Source organism: Rhipicephalus sanguineus, chromosome 5, assembly GCF_013339695.2.
Source record: "Rhipicephalus sanguineus isolate Rsan-2018 chromosome 5, BIME_Rsan_1.4, whole genome shotgun sequence".
NCBI lineage: Eukaryota > Metazoa > Arthropoda > Arachnida > Ixodida > Ixodidae > Rhipicephalus > Rhipicephalus sanguineus.
This window is the reverse complement of record NC_051180.1, coordinates 204,674,573-204,695,111: the sequence shown is the minus strand read 5'-3', so window position 1 is coordinate 204,695,111 and position 20,539 is coordinate 204,674,573. Positions and strand designations below refer to the sequence as shown.

General features: G+C 49.1%; 1 protein-coding gene and 1 non-coding gene across 2 annotated transcripts in view; both read right to left on the bottom strand.

The window, feature by feature from the left end:
* LOC119394579 (collagen alpha-1(II) chain) overlaps positions 1–20,539 on the bottom strand; it is a gene marked incomplete in the record, with an annotated part of 1,710,759 nt that overhangs the window by 1,119,234 nt on the left and 570,986 nt on the right. The window contains 1 exon segment of the mRNA XM_049415838.1: positions 16,979–17,032. Coding sequence (XP_049271795.1) covers positions 16,979–17,032 — 54 coding nt within the window.
* On the bottom strand, positions 6,925–6,997 carry Trnas-gga (transfer RNA serine (anticodon GGA)). The gene has a single exon. It is a non-coding gene; the product is annotated as a tRNA-Ser (tRNA).

Here is a 20,539-nt window from a genome sequence, read left to right as displayed (position 1 = left end):
CGCCCAACTCTCTTCTTTGGCTGTGGGTGCCTCCCACCTCTGCGCCAGGTATATCCTCGAAGTTTGTCAGCAGGTACCATGGACCCTACCGCGTCCTACAACAAACTTATCCAGTCAACTACCTCATCGAACCCCTGACGCCCACTGCGGACCTGCGTCGCCGAGGCCGCGAAACTGTTCACGTGGATCGCCTCAAACCATACCACGAATCCCTTGTTCTTACGACACCTTAGTCCTCCCAACTGCCTCCGTCTTCAGCGAGGGGGAAAGATGTGATGAAAAAGAAGCGCACCCTGAAGAGCTAGACAGTGAGATCGTCAGCGCTAAGCAGAAAGTGCTCGTGCTGAACGTTGTTGCTGTTCGCGCTAGCTAGGCCTACTGTTATATACCGTCTGATATTACAGTTTCTCTTGTCGAGGCCGTGTCTCACCTCTCTATTATAATATATATATATATATATATATATATATATATATATATATATATATATATATATATATACATATATATATATATATATATATATATTATAATGTATATATATATACTATTACGAGGTGTCCCTGCAAGACACCGTGAGAAGCGGTCGAGGAAGAGCAGGAGAACGACGACGCTGCTCTTGCGATCACCACGGTCTTTTGTGCCTTTGTGCTCATTAAACACCCCTTTAAACCTTTCCTGTGCGCGTAACAATATATATATATATATGAGGATGTAGATGCGGTCACTGACCAAGTCAAGGTGAAGAACACAGAGACGTTTCCGGACCCATACGGGTTTCTTGTTCACACTAAGCAGGCAAGAGCCGTGTGTCGCTTTTTTATGCTAAAATGTGACGTAATGAACGGTTGTAACTGGCAGGTAGATTCCCATCTGTCGTGTTGATAGTGTCCTCAGTCGTCCAGATAAAAAGAGATTCCAAAAGTAGTCTCGTGGTCGAATTCTTTTCCTTCGCTGTAATAGCGGCGTTGTCCCAATCGATGAAGTGACCATGATTATCGGCGCGCTCAGCAAGGGCGTTTGACGCTTTCTTGTGTTGCTCACATCTGCCAGTAAGCCCTGAGCTTTCTTTTAAGGAAGGGTTTTAGGTGAAGTGGTGGAACAGAAATGATTGTATTGGAGGCAGCATTTTTGTGGGCGGATGCAGCTAGCTGGTCCGACAACACGTTTCCTTGTATCTCGCGGTGTTCCTGGCACCAAGGAGGCTATGAGATGTTGTTCCAATGTGTAGATCGTGCATAAAAGTGAGTATAGTGAGACCAGGGACATGATTTCTGTTTATTGCGATACCAATTATATGGACAGTCTCGGCTGGTTTTTGCGTCGCCGTCGCCACCCTATGCATCACATATATGTATGTATGTATGTATGTATGTATATATATATATATATATATATATATATATATATATATATATACATAAAAGTCCCAAAGAGAAATAATTCAGAAAAATACTTCCGAAGCTCGGACTCGAACCAGGGACCTCTCGGGCCGCAGCGCGTGGAGCTAGCCACTACGCCACAAAGCGCAGATCCGTTGAGGTAGCTAACAGCGAGCCGTTATATACGCACCCTTTACCACTGGCTGGACTCGGGGACGGCAGCCGCTTATAACCGCTTTTTTCATTACCAGCGAGATGGCGCGAGGAGCCGCAACGTGCGCATTTAAATGTCGTCGCCCAGCTCGCTCGCTTCTTCTAATATTTCCGTAGGGAGAACCTTCCCTTCCGCTGTCCGCTCAGCGCGGTAATTAGCTGCCGCGGGGCAGATGTGTAGCCGCGCGTCCATCACGGGCCGCTTTTCTTGCTATCGCACTCATTGCCTTCGCCCTAGCGGCGAAACTGACTTTTTTTCAGAGTTTTTAAGGCTTTTACCACACTTAGGGAATCCGTGTATATAACTGCCTTTCGTAGTTTTAGTTGTTTATTTATGTGTAACGGCCGCAAGGTATCGCGTAAGCTTCTGCTTAGAAGATACTTCAATTAGCGTGCAGAATACCGGAATCCGAAAAGGATGGGCCAACGGCAGCGTATGACACAGAAGTATTGGACTTTGAGGCGTCTGTAAAGCATTCTAGACAAGTGTATTTGCGCTGTAGTTCCAGGAATTATGTAAGGCTATGGGCAATAGGCGCGTGTTTCGTTACTTCCGCGAAAGATACGTCGCAGTCTATAAGCTGCCACCGCCACGGCAGTAGTTGTGCAGCGGGAGACATTAGACTGTTCGGAAAGTGGCACACCCGTGTCCTCAGCTAGGCCCCTCACGCGAACTGAGTAGGGCTGTCCCACCGAAGGATGGTGGTCAAAAAGGGCACAACTGGACAAATCATTCTATGTGGGGTGTGTGGGGTGTTCCTTGTCTGCGTTCACTTTGAGATATATAGAAACGGCATGTAAGATCTCCGCAGGTGGGTGGACCACTCGTTTGATTCGACGTAGAGGCTTTCCACGGGGGTTGGTGCGAAAAGCACCCGTAGAAAGAGGAATGCCCGAGTGGTGGACAGGGTTGAGCGTCTTCAACGCGCTTGGTCTCGCAGACTGATAAACTATCGCCCCATATTGTAGACGCGTGCATATGAGTCTTTTATAGAGATTCAACAGACACTTCTTGTCACTACTCAACGTAGTATGTGACAATACATTTAGAATATTCATGGATTTTATGCACTTGTTCTTAATATACTTCATGTGTGATATGACGGTAAGTTTCGTGTCTAGAATTGCGCCGAGGACTGTAAGCTCCGTTTTCACAGGTAGTCACTGACCATGCAGGTCAAATCCGGGTCAGGATGGAGGCCTCTCTTTCTTGAAAATATGGACGCGAGTGCTTTTGTGCGGGTTAAGGCTGAACCCGTTCTCGTCTGCCCATTTAATTACCTCGTTCAAACCAAGTTGAACATGCCGCTCTCACATTTTAAGATTGGAAGATTTAAAACCGATTTGCACGTCATCGGCATATGTGCAATAAAACATGTTACGCGGGATGCACAAACGCAAAGGAATTATTTTGATAATAAAAAGTGTACAACTCAGTACGCCACCTTGCGGCAATCCTGTTTCTTGGACAAATGTTCGGGACAAGGCATTGCCTACGCGAACACGGAATGTTCAGTTGGACAGGACTCTTTCAGTCATGGTCAGCATCCTACCTAGGTAAACCTACACGTGAGATGTCTCGCAGTATCCCAAAGCGCCATGTGGTGTCGCAGGCCTTTTCCATATCGAGGAACACCGAAAGGAAGAATTGCTCGTGGACAAATGCATCGCGAATTTTTGCCTCGATACGTACAAGGTGGTCAAAGGTAGATCTACCTTCTCGAAAACCGCACTGGTATGGGTCAAGTTGTTGGCTTCGAGGAAATGTAGGGGCCGCCGATTTATCATCTTTTGAAAAACCTTGCACAGAAAATTTGTTAGGGCTATAGGCCTGTAATAGGAAACTGAGGATGGGTCCTTGCCCTGCTTTAGAATCGGTATAATAATGGCTTCTTTCCAGGCCGAGGGGATCTCGTCGGAAAACTAAACACCATTATACAGCGAAAGGAGAGTTTTTTTTAGTTTCAGATGGCAGGAGTTTCAAAATTTCACATACAACACGATCGGCACCTGGGTCGGATTTATCGCAGGAGTTCAGCGATGCCTGTAGCCCAGCTAAGCGGAAAGGTTTATTGTGTGACTCCTCGCGTATTCTGGGTTTACGCTCTAGTTTCTGTTTTTCGATTCTTGTTTTGTATCGTTGGAAAGCTTCAGAATAGTGCGACGAGCTGGACACCTGTTCGAAGAGCGCGCCCAGGAAGTTCGCCTGGTCTTCCAAGCTGTGACCTTATGTGTTTACAAGAGGAAGTGAATGTGCTTGTCGACCTGCTGCCCTACTAAACATGTTCCAGACTTTGGCCACCTGTGTATATGAAGTAATGCCCGATAGAAACTTCTGCCAACTTTCCTTTCTTGCCTCTGGGTGCGCTCTCCTGCCTTGGGACTTTATGTTCTTAAAACTGTCAAGATTCTCGGCAGTCAGATAGTCCTTAGCAGCCTCCATGCTTTGTTTTGTTTTTGCGTGCATTCCGACGCTCAGTGTTCCACTATGGGACACGCCGTTTGCCGGGCAGTCTAGTTGTTTGTGGGATGCACTTAGTTGCAGCCTCCGTTAGAAAAGCTGTGAAGTACTCTACTGCTGCATCTATGCCCAAACCACTCATATCAGTCCAACTTAAGCGAGTTACTTGACGAAACATTTCAGAATCGGCTTTCTCAGTGTTCCATTTGGGAACCTGTAGAGGACATTCATTTTTTATTGGTGCACTCACAAGTATTGGAAAGTGGTCACTGCCGTAAGGATTAATAATAACTTTCCAATTGAGTAAGGGTAGAAGCGATGGGGATATAATGCTGAGATCTATGGACGAGTAGGTATTGTTAGCGAGGCTATAATATGTTCGCTCTTTCTGATTCAAGAGGCATGCGCCGGAAAAGAAAAGGAATTGTTCAATTAGACGACCTCGCGCATCGCACCGATAATTGCCCCATAGACTGCTATGTGCCTTGAAGTCCCCAAGAATCAGGTAACGTTCATCTACTAAGGACTGGAATTCATGTTTTTGAAGGTGGTAGTGTGGGGGTAAGTAGAGAGAGCAAATGGTGACGAGTTTGTTCAACAGAACCCCCCAAACAGCCACTGCCTCAAGGGATGTTTGGAGTGGTAAGCGTGTACATGCTATTCCTTGACTATACTCGGGGACAACATTCTGTGACAATGCAGTCTAGGCTACAGAGCCGAACCACGCCGTTTCGTCAGTGTCACTGCGCAGGTGGAAGTAGTCCCGCAAAAAAGAAAAGTTTTTTGCACGTAACCTAATCATTTAAAAATGTGCAGTTATGATTTTTAGCTGTTAATTGATAACGGCAGAAAATAATTGGTGATAATATGTGAAATAGCGTTATATTTTAGATTTCTCGGGGTTTTTTAGCTGCCGCATTCCCCACTGGCGTCGCATTGGCTCTCTTCCTTCACCATCACCCATCAGGAAAAAAATAGCCTTCGCGTCACCAGTGCCTTCTTCCTCCGGTTGCTCGCCAATTGGCTCGCCGCACAGGATATTCAAGAAGCTTGAGTCGAAACAAACCAAGCAAGTGGTTGGCAACGTGTACGCCCTAGTGAGACTGCCGCAACCGGGACTCTCCGTCGCTTCCATGTTTCGTTCGGTTAGCCAGCTTACGGGCGTGAGCTAGCATACTGTCGCACGGCTCAAGGCGGATGTTTTAAAGGGCACCGTGAAGTCCCCGAAGCGTAAAAGGCTTCGTTTCACGGCTGAATCACCAGAAAAAGTTACTGGAAAGACAAGAGTGCAGCGTTACGATAGTTTTACCCTGTCTGCTATTCGCCGAAAAGTACATCAGTCTTACATTCGCAACGAGGCGCCAACGGCATAAAAGATCCTCAGTGAGGCAATCGGCGACACCGACATGGGGCTACCAAAGCAACTGAGTGTCAGAACGATGCGCAGGCTTCTGAATGACATTGGATTTGCATTTCGGAAGCAAAAACGTAACTGTGCACTACTGGAACGGGACGACATCATCGTGTGGCGGCGGAAATATCTGCAGACCATTCGAGAAATGCGAAAGGAGAAACAGTACCTACAGTTACTGCTTCGATTTGTTGCAGAGAGATAAAAATGTCAACGATGTTCAGTTAAAACACAAATGCCGCATGTAAAAATTCAGAGTTGAAAGAGTAGGAAGAAGAAATAACGATGGAAGTTCTCGTACCGCTAAATATTTCATTTTTAATTCACCCGTCCTCATAAATGTTGCCGTTCACCTTGATTTGTATTTTTTATGGCTTGATTCTGCATCTGTGGCTCGTATTTGTATTTTGCCTGTTATTCTGGTTAAGCAAGCGAAGGCACAAGTAGGTATCGACGTGTTCTAATCTAGTATGGATAGCTCTGAATAAAGGTATATATTTATTCATGTGAGTAGGTACCTTCTGCGAACACTTTTTTAGTTTTTTTTATTTTCTAGTACCACCCAAAAACTGCAAATATCTGCCTCGCCCTAGGATAATATTAGATGCATATCATAAATTTCTTCTGTCTCAACTGACCCCTCTCGTTAAAAACAGAAACCTGGCACTTTTTCCTTGCTTTCGGAAAGCTATATGCTACCTTGACGAGATTTGGGTGAATGCTGGGCTCGCCAAGGAAGAGGTGTGGGAGGACGCCAGTGTGTCGTCACGTGAGGACGCCTTCTGCAAAAGTCTCACAACTGGGCTTTGCGCACCGAACGGCAAAGGTAGTCGGCTCATGTCCTCCATGCTGGAAGCGTAAACGGCTTCGTGGATTAGGCATCTCTCGTTTTCCGGGCGAAAAAGAGTGTTACCAGTGACTACCACAATGAAATGGATGGCCCACGCTTTGAGAGATGGTTCAAAGAACAACTTTTACCAAACATTGAGCCACGGAGCGAAATTGTCATGGACAATTCTCCATACCGTAGTGTACAGCTTGCAAAGTTGCCCTCGACGTCGTCGCGCAAGGCCGAGATTCAGTCTTGGTTGATTAAAAAAAACATCCCGTGGTCTAATGACCAGTTGAAGCCCGAGCCCATTCAGCTGGTTAACCAGAACAAGCACCGTTTTTCTCGATACCGGATTGATGCCCTGGCCAAGGTTGCTGGTCATGACATTGTTAGGCGTCCTCCTTACCATTGTGAATTCAACGCTATTGAAACGGTATGGAGCCAGGTCAAGGAGTATATTGCAGCCAACAACAGGTCGCAAATAGCAAATCAGTTCTGCGCAATCCCGCAAGGTGGCGGAAGGGTTAAGAAAGAGAAAATAGACAACCACCGTTTGTAGCACGAAGCCACAAGGTCATCCATACGGATTTCTGAGAAATAAAGCCTCTTAGTTGCCGAAACGTTCATCCTGGTCCGGGGTTCGAACCCGGACCAACGCCTTTCCGGGGCAGTCACTCTACCAATTGAGCTAACCAGGAAGCTACCAATTGGCAGCGCGAGGGCGAATTCATCGACAACTCGAAGCAACTGGTAGAGCGACCGCCCCGGAGAGGCGTTGGTCCCGGGTTTGAACTCCGGACCAGGACGAATTTTTCGGCAACTAAGAGGCTTTATTTCTCAGAAATCCGTATGAATCTCCTGGTGGCTTCGTGCTACAAAGGGGTGGTTGTCTATTTTCTTTTTCTCAAGAACAGGTCGTTCACTCTTGCTGGAGTGGAAGAAATTCTGGATGAAGCCACATCCCGTATGACTCCAGAAAACTGGGCGCGCGACTGCACTCATGTGGCGTGTCTTGAAGAGGAGGTCTGGGAGCAGGATGGTGCAATCGAAAGCACGCTCGACAGCATCATAATTACTCTGGGAGCTGACTCCAGCAGCTGCACTGACAGTAGCGTCAGTGAGCGGAGTGATACAGATAAACTCTGGTGAACCCGGTGTGCGCTGGCTGATGTGATGCTGATTGTTCGTGAGATGCTATGTATTCCTTTTTGATGCCCAACAGCTTGGAAGTATACTCTGTCATTCTAAAAAACAGGGCGTGCAAACACGGACACAGGAAGGAAGTCAAGGACACCACAAACGCCGACTAACAAGTGACGATCTTCACCATCCGCTTACGTGATTCTGGTTGCATGCAGCACCAAGCAATCATTTAATATGTTTGTTGTCAGCCTGTGAATTAGTCTTTTGATGGTCAGTTGTGGGTGGCACTTGTACTTCACACTTAAAACGGCAGCTGAGGAGTGCAAGCAGTGTTGAGTGATACATCACTATCTTGTTTCACCCGAAAGAATTGGTAGCAAAATTTTGATTACAACCCAAGAGACTGTAAACAGCCTTTCCAAATAGCTGTTACGGGTGGATGAACTGAGCAAGACTTGGAAGAATTATAGCTCAAGAGCTGCTAGATGGAAGTGACTTCCAGAAATGCATTGTCTCATCATTTGTAACTGTTTCACTTATCTGGCAAAAAATACCACTATCAAGTACACTACGTACGTGGATAATAATTAGTACCCACTTGCTTATGTTTTGTTTGTCTCTTCGATTGCACATGTTAATTGCTTAAGTAAATGGGCACGTTGAGCACAAATACTTTTTCAAGTGCGTTTTAGAGGACCAAATGACGAGGTCTTAAGGGAATACGCGCAGTAACGTGCGCGTCTTCATGAAGTTTTTACTGTACATTGTAGTCAGGTAATTCATATAAGTGCTCACGGAGTCATTAATGTTTCGCTTAAAATACACGACTGTCTGGCTTTGATAGATTAAGTTGGCTTGAAAGAAGAGGACACAGTATTAGAGGTTTATTTCTGTGACTGGTGTGCGTGTGTGTGTGCATTACTACTTGAGCGACTTTTAGATTTTGGGCCAGCTCTTTATGCAGAAAATATATAACAAAACACCTTGTTTTAGCCGCTACAATTTTTCACGTAGCACAATTTATTCTTCCTGGCAAAAATTCTCGCCGTGTCCAGATTTAAAACTGTTTGCAACAGGCCGTGGTAGCCCTATGTGTTCAAGGGGTTTCCTTGCTGGTTCAGGAATCGTGTGTTTGAATACCGGCCACAGCCACGAAAATCCAAATTTTAATGTGGAGGGAAGAGGGATGGTGTAATCACCAGGCTGAGTATGGCTCAGAATGTTGGCGTTGGACAAAGTTAGCTAATGAAATGTGCTTTACGATTTCAGGAACCAATTATTGCTGGCGAAATGGTAGGTGACCATTTATTTCTGAACGTTAAGGGATATTCAGATGGGGTCAAATCCTCGGGGGATAAAGGCGGAGCCTAGTGAAGTCAGCTCGCGTGGAGAAGTCTCCACAAATGTCCCCCACTCACTACGGACGAGGCCAACAGAGGGGGAGACCAGTGTTACTAGACTACTCTGGTGGCTTCTACCACCCGTTTGCCGAGCTGTTGACGACTAGCTGCAGACGATCATGCAGCTGCAGACTGGACACCCACTGCCGCTCTTTGCAGGAGCAAGCGCAACAATGTGGCCAAACAAGAGCCCAAAATTCCGCCATATCCCCCACCGCCGGTGAATCGTTTGTCCTGTCTGGGAAAAGGTCCCCCTCTCCTCCGAGGAGTCACGGGGGGGGTCGCGCCCACTGACTAATCCGTGACGACGTGGTCACGTGATCCGCAATCCCCCCGTGTCTCCCGCCGATCTCTCCCTCGTGTGAATACCCCTTTAGAGCCAGCGCTAATTGTGTAGATGTTCAGAAAGCATGACATTTTACAGATGTGCAGGGCGATTGCTATCCTGAGGTGTACATAACCGGCGCCATGCAGTATCATGAGAAATGACCTCATACCCGTACGGTCTTAATGAAGGAGACGGAAACGGGCAGCGGTTCGGATGGAGCACCGGATTCGTGCTTTCTGCAGCGGCGCGATGTCGCCGCTATACGTTTGCTGAGCCGCGGAGCGTGTTGCCAGTGGGCCACCGATGCCTTTTGATGCTGGCGTAACTGAACGCGATCCAAACTGAATTTCACTTCGCGCCGCAGGATGTGCGAGCTGCTCTTCGGTATACCGCGCCCGCGCTGTGTCAGCACGTTACACGCGCCAGTTTTCAGCTCTACATGAGTTTACATATCAGTGCATGGCCTAAAAACTGCAGCGCTGAGAATATTCATTTCATATCTGGACGACACAGAATGACACAGACAAATTAAGCGTAGGGAACGAAACGCCAATATGCCTGCACTCTCTAATCGTGGTTCAACGCAATCAACCAAGGAGCACATGCGAAGAAATGGACTGCAGGAAATACGCATCTGTCACACCGAAACTGAAACCAAAACAAGTTAATCGGAGACTACTTTGGCGCAGTAACACAGAGCAGTTAGCTCCGCCCCCATAGCTTTCCCTTCATTGCCACAGAAAGTTGTCCCCGAGTATAACAACGGCTACGCCACCACATCAGGCCATAGCATCGTCCCGGTTCTTTCGGAAGATAATGTAGCTGCGTAAACCTTCCTGTGCTTTGATTTTAGGTGTGTTTCTTGTACACACAGCACTTTTGGTGTATGTTTGCGTAATAATTCTTAGACGTCGTCGAGGTTTCTAAGGAGTCCTCTGACGTTCCACTGTATGATTTGTGTTTCCACATTGAAAGTAAAGTAGTGATGTGTGTACGAAATGGAAGGGCTGTTGTTCAAATGGAAAGTTGGAACTTAAGTAACAAAGCCGTCGGCGGGCCCTGTTATCGACTTTTTTAATTTCTTAGCGCGCTCCAAGGAGCTGCGCCGCTCTTTCGGCACTAGGGGTACCGGAGTTGTGTCCATTGCCTCGTGTGAGGCACTGGACGTCCGCGTACGCGAGCTGCTGGCTTGTTTTTCCATCCTCGCCTGGCGAGGCGTGGTGGTGAGACCCGACGACCTAGGGCCGCCGAGGTCAGTGGCTTGGTAGGTGGAGCAGTCTTGACTGCTGACACCACGGGAGCAATCGCCATGGCCGGTGGCTCACTTTGCGTGGGCCGGGCCAGTGGTGGCGGCGCTGCCCCCTGACGCGCCGCATCAGCATAGGTTGGGCCGTGAAAGGCCGAACACCTTCTGCGTGCTTCTTTGAATGAGATGTAATCTCCGACCTTCAGTAAAATTGTCTTTTCCTTTTTCCAGTAGGGGCAAAAACGTGAATAGGCAGCGTGGTCGCCGTCGCAGTTCGCACAATGCGGAGTTTCATTGCAGGTATCCGAGGCATGGCCTTGAACGCCACATTTCGCGCAGGTCGGTCAACCACGGCATCTCTGAGAGCCATGGCCAAAGCTTTGACACTGGAAACATCGGCGAGGGTTTGGAATGTATGGCCTGATATTTGTCTTTGTGTACCCAGTATCTATGGTATGTGGTAGTTCGCTTGTGGGAAAGGTTAGTATGAGGTGTTTAGTGGAGATTTCCTGATTATTTCTTCGTAAGACGATTCGTTTTATATTTGTCACATGCTGATCCTTCCAGCCTTCGAGGAGTTCGGCCTCTAAGTTCAAAAAGGTCTGCGTCCGATACGGCTCCACGGGCAGAGTTCATGGATCGATGGGGAGTTACTGTTATGGGAATGTCGTCCAAATGTCCCGAGGTTCTTTAGTTTGTCAAACTGGATCTTGTCATGTAGCTCGATGAGGAGGTCTCCACTGCGCACTTTAGTGACCTTATAGCCTGCACCTAAGGTCAGTGATCTGCATACTATTGGCTATCACTGTTACGTCATCTGAATCGCATACGACAGCCGCCCATGCGCCTGTTTACTCTTTCTTCTGTTCCTCCTCCCCTATTCCTATATATTTCCGAGACGGGAATAAAACTACGGCCTATGCCTGGATACGCTGTCTGATTCACTTCCGGCTGCCCGGTCACTACGCTCGGCTCGGCAACAGTGGCGACGAAGATGGGATTGAAACAAGAGAAGGATATTGCAGGACCGGACAACCACCCAGAACCCACGCCAATCATGGCCCACAAGCTACCGGACTTCGATGATACAAGAGATAAATGGCAACAGTACATTGTGAAAATAGAAGCGTACTTCGAAGCTAACAGTATCACTGAAGATGCGAAGAAAAGTGCCTTGCTTGTTGCCGCGCTCGGAACGTCGACAGTTGAGGTTTATGTGGAAAAGTTGCGCCCCTGGCACCAAGTTCTCTGACCTACAGTGATGTTGTAACTACCGAGCGGCTGGTGCTGTAATTACCGAGCGGTTCAAGATTTATCATCGGTGTCAGCAAGAGGGAGAACCTATGCACTCATTCATTGTGGCCATACGACAAATGGCGAATAATTGCCAATTTGCTTCAATGTTGGACAACATGATAAGGGACCGGATAGTGTGTGGCGTAAGGTCCAAGAGCTTGCAGCAACAGCTACCAGCGAAGGACTTGTCCTTGGCTGACGCTGAGGCCCTCGCTCTTGCCGCGGAAACCGCAGAGCTAGATTCACAAGGCATTTCAGCCGACAACGAGCAGGCGAATGTGCTACACTTATCGCAGCGACGCAAGCAAGGCTCGAAGAAAAAGAAACCGTCAACGTCGCAAGCACTGTGCAGATGTTGTGGCAGTTATGGGCACACAGCTTCGACGTGCAGGCTAAAGGAGCTGCGGTGTTTCAAGTGTAGGCGGCAGGGTCACTTAGCCAGAGTGTGCTCTCCCGAAACGACCATCGACAGAGCGCTAGCAGTAACTGTGCATGCAAAGGACGATACTGAAGATAGCGACAGCAGTGCCTCGCAGATTTGGTTGTTGTCTACTGCTCCAGCCTTGGTTCCGCCTATGAGGAAATGTTTCAATTGGGGTGGCACCAATTTAATCATGGACATCGGCACAGGATCGCCAGTCGGTGTCATTTGCAGGGCAGTTTATGAAACGTACCGTCAACGATGGCCGCAGCTACAAGAAGGCCAGATAAAGTTATCATGTTATCTCGGCAAGCTTCGGGTGCTCGAAGTCCTCAAGATGAACGTTTCTTTCCGATCTTCTACAGTAAACTGTAGCCTAACGGTTCTGAACTGTGACGGCCCCAGCCTTTGTGGGCGGGATCCTTTGCAGAAATTGCGTGAAGAAGGCGTCCCGGTGTTACACGCCAAAGAAGAAAACGCGTTGACGTAGCCGTCCACAGCAGTACTGGAGCGCTACGCGGAGCTGTTCACAGACGGAACCGGACTGCTGAAAGAAACACCAGCTCGACTACACGTCAAAGACGGAGCCAACCCCAAGTTCTACAAGGCCAGAAAGTTTCCATTCGCACTTTGCGAAAAAGTTTCTCAAGAGCTGGACAGCCTAGTCGCAGAGGGCATAACTTCTCCCGTGCCTCACTCCGAATGTGCCACGCCCATAGTGCCGGTGCTGAAAAAAGACTGGACAGTGCGAATTTGCGGTGACTTCAAAGTCACCTTGAACCCCTTGTGCGAAGTTGAACAATACCCATTGCCGATTATAGATGACATATTCGGTAATATCTGCGGGGGAGAAAAGTTCAGTATTCTAGACCTCCGAGACGCTTAAGGTAAAATCCCGCTTCACGACGACTTAAAATAGCTGGCGGTCATTAACACCCACAAGGGACTATTTTGCTACAACCGCTTACCCTTCGGCATAGCATCGGCACCCGCTATACTTCAACGCATGATCGAGGAGTTGCTAAAGGGTCTGCCAGGTACCCAAGCCTATCTAGATGATGTGCTAATAGCAGACACCAACGGAGACCAAAATGCTAGCCTTGAGGCGGTGCTTCATCGTTTCAAAGAGAATGGCATCAAACTGCGTGCCAAAAAATGTAGATTTTCCCAGTCATCGGTAACATATCTCGGGCACCGCATTGACGCAGAGGGATTGCATCCGCTGGAAAAAAAATGTTGATGCGATAAGGCTAGCTCCGGCCCCACGCAACGTCACCGAACTACGGTCAGTTCTTGGCATGATCACATTTTACAAGAAGTTCTTGCCGAATCTGTCTACATTGCTCGCGCCGTTATACAGGCTTTTAGAGAAAGGAGCGAAATTAGTTTGGGGCAAGAAAGAAGAACGAGCCTTCGAAGAGGCCAGGAACGGTCTCTGCGCCGCACCGGTCTTAACTCATTTTGATCCAAAAAGGGAGCTACTCTTGGAATGTGACGCGTCACCGCATGGCGTCGGAGCGGTGCTTTTTCATCGCATAAATGGCGAGAACCGGCCGATTGGATTTAGATCTCGGACATTGACCGTAGCAGAAAGGAAGTACTCCCAGATCGAACGCGAGGCCTTAGCGCTCGTGTCATTGATCACCGTCATTAGCGCTGGTGTCATTGATCATTCACGCTCGTCATTGATCACCGCCCCTCGCTAGGCCTTCTAGGGGCAGATCGCCAGACCCCTGCCATGGCCGCAGTCAGAATTCAAAGATGGGCTCTGTTGCTGGGAGCTTACAAGTATAAACTGTTGTTCAAACCCGGTAAACTGATGCTGAACTCCGATGCACTGAGCCGTTTGCCACAATATTTGCAGGCGGCGGAAGCAACAGTGGAAGAATGGGAGGACATGGTGCTCCCATCGACGAACGGGACCATACCGCGGTGTTATACCAGGAGTTCAAAGCGCTGACAGCAGCAGACGAGATGCTATCATGTACCTCCCGGTATGTTATCGAAGGTTGGCCGTCACCGCGGCCTGTAGGAAACTTGGCCCTGTCCGAATACTACAAACGGCGACATGAATTGTCCATGGAAGAAGAGTTACTGTTCTGTGGCCATCGAGTAATAATCCCGAATGGTGCTCGTGAACGATTGTTACAACTGTTACACGAGGCCCATCAAGCAGTTTCAACCATGAAGACAGTCTCTAGGTCTAGTTTTTGGTGGCCGGGTCTTGACCAAGCTATTCAGCGTGTCGGGAGTGAATGTCGCAACTGTGTACAAGCGTCACCCATGCCACCAGCATGGGAGCCTGTAAGCTGGCCCAGTACAAACGAGAAATAGTCTCGACTGCATGTAGACTTCGCGGGACCTGTGAATAACACCTTGCTTCTAATTCTTGTGGACTCGCATAGCAAGTGGATAGAGGCAATACCGATGCGCCAAGCCACCGCTATGAACACCGTGGATGCTCTTAGGACATTGGTTAGCAGATTCGGACTGCTCCATACTGTTGTTTCAGACAATGGCACGCCATTTACCGCGTCAGAGGTTGGCCGCTTTATGATAGGAAATGGTGTCACTCACATTCGCACACCGCCTTATCGTCCACAGAGCAATAGCCTGGCAGAGCGCGCTGTTAGAACTATAAAGGACGGCTTAAAGAAAATGACCTCAGTGGACCTCGGCATTGCTCTGGCTAGAATTTTGTGCAAGTACAGGAACGCGCCACAGCCGTCGAGGTTGTCTCCATCAGAATTGCTTTTGGGGTACAAGTTGCGGGACAAGACTAGACATGTGTTTTCCACCTAGGTACCAGACAGCCCATCGACGGGAATCCACGGAGGACACTACCTGCAGTTTCGGCCCGGGCGATACAGTCTACGTCCGCAACAAGTGGACACCTGGTAAAGTCAAGTCTACCACGGGTGCTCGGCTGGTGGCTGTTCAAACGGAAGAAGGTGTGGTTCGCAGAAACCCCGATCAAGTACGCAAGCGTTCCGCCGACATATCCGGGACCCCATCCGCCGAACCTAAGGAAGACTCGATGCCAACAGAGGAGAGGGCGCAGGAGTCCTCTACAACGTCGGAAGGCGCAGAAGCCCCGCCCCCGCTGCGGCGTTCTGCTCGTATGAGCAAACCGGTAGAGCGCTACGGTTATTAAGGGGAAGGAATGCTATCACTGTTACGTCATCTGAATCGCATACGGCAGCCGCCCATGCGTCGTTTACTCTTTCTTCTGTTCCTCCTCCCCTCTTCCTATATATTTCCGAGACGGGAATAAAACTACGGACTACGCCTGGAGACGCTGTCTGATTCACTTCCGGCTGCCCGGGCACTACGCTCGGCTCGGCAACACTATAATTGGGACACTGTTCTAGCTGATTTCTCGGACTTCTCACTGGGTACAACATGGTAGTGGGGGATATTTTTCTTTGGGTTGGCTCAGAAAATTAAGATCTTCGGTGCGTGCGCGCTTTGAAGCGGGACGATCATTTAGTAGCGGGAATGCTCTACGCATGATGTGAGGATTATAATCAGCAGCGATGGCGGCCACCCACCATGGAGCCCCATAGGGGGACGCTACAAGATTTATTCTGCTGAAATAAGAAGACGCCAGCCGTACACCGCTACGATAACCGAATCCGAAGGCCAAGGCTGGCTAGTTGCACGAGGTCAATCCAGGCCGCCTACGAAAATTGGGAATTAACTGAAGAGAGTAGGATACAGGACATCGAGGAAAGAAGATAGGAAAATGAGAGATAAGAGAGCAGGATAGGAAAAGGCGACCGCCGATTTCCCCTGGGTGGGTGAGCCCAGGGGTGCCGTCTACGTGGAACCAGGGCCAAAGGGGTGTGTTGCCTCTCCCGGAGGCCTTAAATGTCCAATCACCCGGCTTCGGCTCAACCCCCAAGATCCCCTTTTCCCGGGCAGGGCAGAGCCAGGCACGGCTAGTCTTGGGAGGGGGTCGAAACCCCCCGGTTAGCTGGGGTCCGCGGTGTCGCTACACACCAAACGCCTGCTCGCGCAGACGCCCCTGCGAGTTTGAAGGCACGCTGCTCTATTCTTTTGGAGCAAGGCAACATCTATTCAGATGCACTAGGGAACGATGCGAGCTTCGTAGGAATACCACGCATGCGCAACCTCTGTCACTACTTCACCGGCGCGCTTCGCTGGCGAGTGGCCACCGGTCCGGCGCTCCGAATTATTTTGTGGGCATCTGTACACTGTTGAAAAGTGTAAGCAAGGCAACCTAGCTCCTCATTCTTCTAGTTGCGGGTCTGTTTCTTTGTATGTCAAGTCGAATGTCATATCCGAAAACCGGGAACAGATCACACGTGAGATTACAGAAGCTCACTTGATTGATAAGCTTGGTGATCAGTGTGTGAGCATCTCTTCAATCGTTCTTCAATTTAAAAAAAATGAACTTCTGTGCATCATGTGACTCTCTGTTCCTTGTCATATGTCAGTGCCATGAATTGCGTGTTTCTGCAAAAATAAACCAGTTGGAAGTCCGCGCTCATTCGTCTCTGCGTGTTCATTCATTGTCTTTGCGCTGTTTTTTACTATGGTGGGAATCGTTGCGCATACAATCGGACGAATGCAGGAAAAAAATACAATCTGCGCAGAAATAGAGCAACTGCGCTCTTTCTATCCGCATCGTTGATTTTTTACCATTATTCGTCCGAATGCATTCCCAATGTTTCTCATCACTGGAACTCATCGCTATTTGCAGCTGTCAAATATATCCTCTTACAAACGTTACGCGTGCCGTGCATTCAAGAACGGCAGTTCAGACGATGAAAGAGTAGGAGTGCACACGCGTTTGTCGGCGGACAGGTTTGTATAACGTACCATAGTGCCAGGTGGGCCCGGTGGTCCAGGCCTGCCATCTTCACCCGCCTCTCCCTATTTGAGGAAGAAAAGAAAAATGCATGATTGTATAAACTCAGTCAACACATTTGGCCCCAACATAGTTAAGAAATTTGTGTTAATCTATGCGATTCTATATAAACTCTTGCTTAGCACAAGCATAATTGAGGACACGCAGCATGGTGTGATTCAGGTATATTTTTTTGCTTATATAGAATGTAGTTTCTAGCGATCAGTGAATAACAGCCTTTGATTTTTTTATGCGCTTACGCTGACGAGCATTGACCGAGAACCACACGATGTCGAACACGGGGAGACTGAGTACTTCTTCAAAAAAAAAAAGAAACGGCTTTACATAAGTAGCAGCAAACAAATTGATTTATGGTTTCATGAACGACAGTTAAGATATCCTTGTCGCCTCCTATATCAGAACAATACAGTTGTATTTGTAATAAATCACCAAGAACGCCATTGGGCTTTACGATGAGGCAGTTGTGCACCTTTTCGTTTCTGGACATGTTGACATAGAGTCATCGAAATTCAAAACCACAACTTTGTTAACAGCTAAGCCATGAAAGCCGGGCCTTCATTTTCGCTGATCGATATTTTATATTACACATAATTAGTGGCCAAATCAGGTGTCAGCAACGATACTAAATAAGTGAAGCAGCTAAATTAAGCAAAGCTGCCGGTGTGCTCAGCCGTCGTCGCCACATTCTTCCGGCTAATGCGCACCAATGTGGGCGAACACCACACCTACTAACCTACACAAACTAACATTAGCAAAGAAAATAGCAATACGGTCTATTGATAACGCCCCGTTCCTAGAATGTACAGATCCATTTTTTGTTAGCAGAAAATTATAAAATCGAGCGAAATTTACACCCACAAATTACTTAACATGTATATACGGGCTAAATTCGACAAACTGGAAAAGTTACTACACCTAGTAAGCTTCAAGGAAACCACAGCGTTGTATCCCTTTAGGTATTGTGGCGATGGGCGACCTCACAGACCGGCGAAGTCTCGGTCTTGCCAGAGAGAGAGCGAGCCCGACACGACCGCCTTGATCAGAAGTATTTTTTATCTATTTCTTTCGAACGCAAGCGCGCGCAGGCCCGTGGCAGCGGCACCTGCCTCGTGCATGAGCGAGCGTCTCCGTCCTCTTCTTTGCGACGCCGATGTTGCTGCCGCTACAGAGGGCTCCCCCTCTAGAGAGGAGGAAAGTCCGACGAATGATCATAACTACAGGTGACACGGGATGTCTTGGGTGTCGCATGAGAAGGCAGCGATCCGGGACGCAGTAGCGTTGCGTCGCGCGATGGTAGGGCCGATGGCAACGTTGCTTCGAAATAGGCAGGCTTGATACGTTCGAGAGCGATTGTGTTGGGCCGGCAGTTGACGTTGACGACGAATGTCGACGGACGACGCTCCAGAACTCGATACGGCCCGGAGTAGTGCGGCTGCAAAGGCTTCCGCACAGCACAGTTGCGCACGAAAACGTGTGTACAGAGGTGAGCGGCGGAGACACGTAAGGAGCTCTCGATTCGTGCGGGCGTGTAGGCACGGGGCGTAACTGCTGGAAGAGAAGCGGGGGCTTCGAAGAAGTCGCATGCCAGGCGTAGCGAACTGCCGTAGACCAACTCGGCGCGTGAACAGCCCAGATCGCTTTTGATGGCAGTTGTAATGCCAAGCAAAACGAGTGGCAGTTGAACGACCCACTTCTCTGGTGATCCTTGTGCCATGAGGGAGGACTTTAGATGCCTGTGGAAATGTTCGACCAGCCCATTGGTTTGTGGGTGGTAAGAGGTCGTGCGGAGGCGTGTCGTTCCGAGAAGCTTGAGGAGTTCGTTGAAAAGCGCCGAATGAAACTGCCGACCGCGATCGGTGACTATAGTAGATGGGCAGCCGAACCTCGCAATCCATGTCGACACGAAGGCTGCTGCAACTGAGGCCGCTGATATGTCGGCGATGGGTGTAGCTTCGGGCCATCGTGTGTAGCGGTCGATGCATGTCAGTATGTAACTGTAGCCTTTGGAAGGTGGGAGAGGGCCGACCAGGTCCAAGTGTACGGTATCAAAACGCGCGTCCGGTGGAAGGAAGGACTTCGCAGGCGGAATGGGATGGCGCTGGATCTTGGAGCGTTCACACGGCAAACAACAGCGCACCCAGTCGCGAACTTGGGCGTTTAGCTGAGGCCAAACGTAGCGACTCGAAATGAGCTTCTGTGTTGCGCGAATTCCGGGATGCGACAGACTGTGTATAGCATCGAATAGGCGTCTGCGAAGCGGTTCCGAGATGAAAGGTCGGGGTGTGCCGGTGGAAATATCACACACTACCGATGTACCATCTGAAGTCAAAACGACGTCCTCCAGCTTCAGGGACATTGACGAATTTCGGAGGGTACGTATCTCGGTGTCGTCACGCTGGTGAGTAGCGAGTAGGCTGACGTCGATGATGGAAGGCTGTGCAGTTGCTGTGGAGACTGCATCGACGCGGCTCAGAACATCGGCAGGAATGTTGTCGGTGCCTTTGACATGACGGAACGTCGTGGCAAACTCCGAGATGTAGGAGAGATGTCGACTGTCGCGAGGCGAGTAGTAGGACGCAGATCGGTTCATCGCGTGCACAAGGGGCTTATGGTCGGTCGAGACACTAAACTGACGACCTTCTAGGAAGTGCCGGAAGTGTCGAACAGCCAAGTACACGGCGAGTGGGTCGCGGCCGAAAACGATGTAGCGGCTCTGCGCAGGCTTCAGCTTCTTTGAAAAGAAAGCGAGTGGATGCCATGTACCATTGATGAATTGTTGCAAAAAGGCCCCGACAGCGTTGTTCGAGGCGTCTGTCATGATAGCAGTCGGTGCATTGGGTTTCGGGTGTTTCAGGAGTGTTGCACTGGCGAGGGCACTCTTGACTCTTGTGAACGCGTGGGCGGCCTTTTCAGTCCACTGAAGCGCTTGGTTCCTCTTGGAGTTAAGCAGACCGTCAGAGGGTCGACCAGTCGTGCACAATCGGGTATAAACCGTCGATATAAATTGACGAACCCGAGAAATTGTCGAAGTTTGGTCGTCGTTGTCCGTTGTGGCAAATCTTCGACGACGCGAATCTTGGACGGCAGTGGCAGAATGCCGTTCGCGTCGACTACGTGTCCAAGGAACTCGAGTTCCTGTCGACCAAATTCACTTTTGGCGGCATTGATGACGATTCCGCGGCTGGCAAGGCGGGAGAATAACAACCGCAGGTGTTGAACATGTTCTTCAGCAGAAGGACTTGCGACAAGGAGATCGTCGATATAGGCAAAGACGAATGGCAAGCCTCGGGTGACGGAGTCGATGAAACGCTGGAGCGATTGGCCAGCGTTCCGTAGGCCGAAGGGCATGCGGAGGAATTCAAAAAGACCGAAAGGTGTGGTAATGGCGGTCTTCGGGATGTCTTGTTCGGCGACTGGCAGTTGATAATAGGCGCCAACAAGATCGATCTTAGAAAAGATCGTCGCAACGTGCAGTGCTACCGTGAAGTCCTGGATATTCGGAAGCGGGTAGC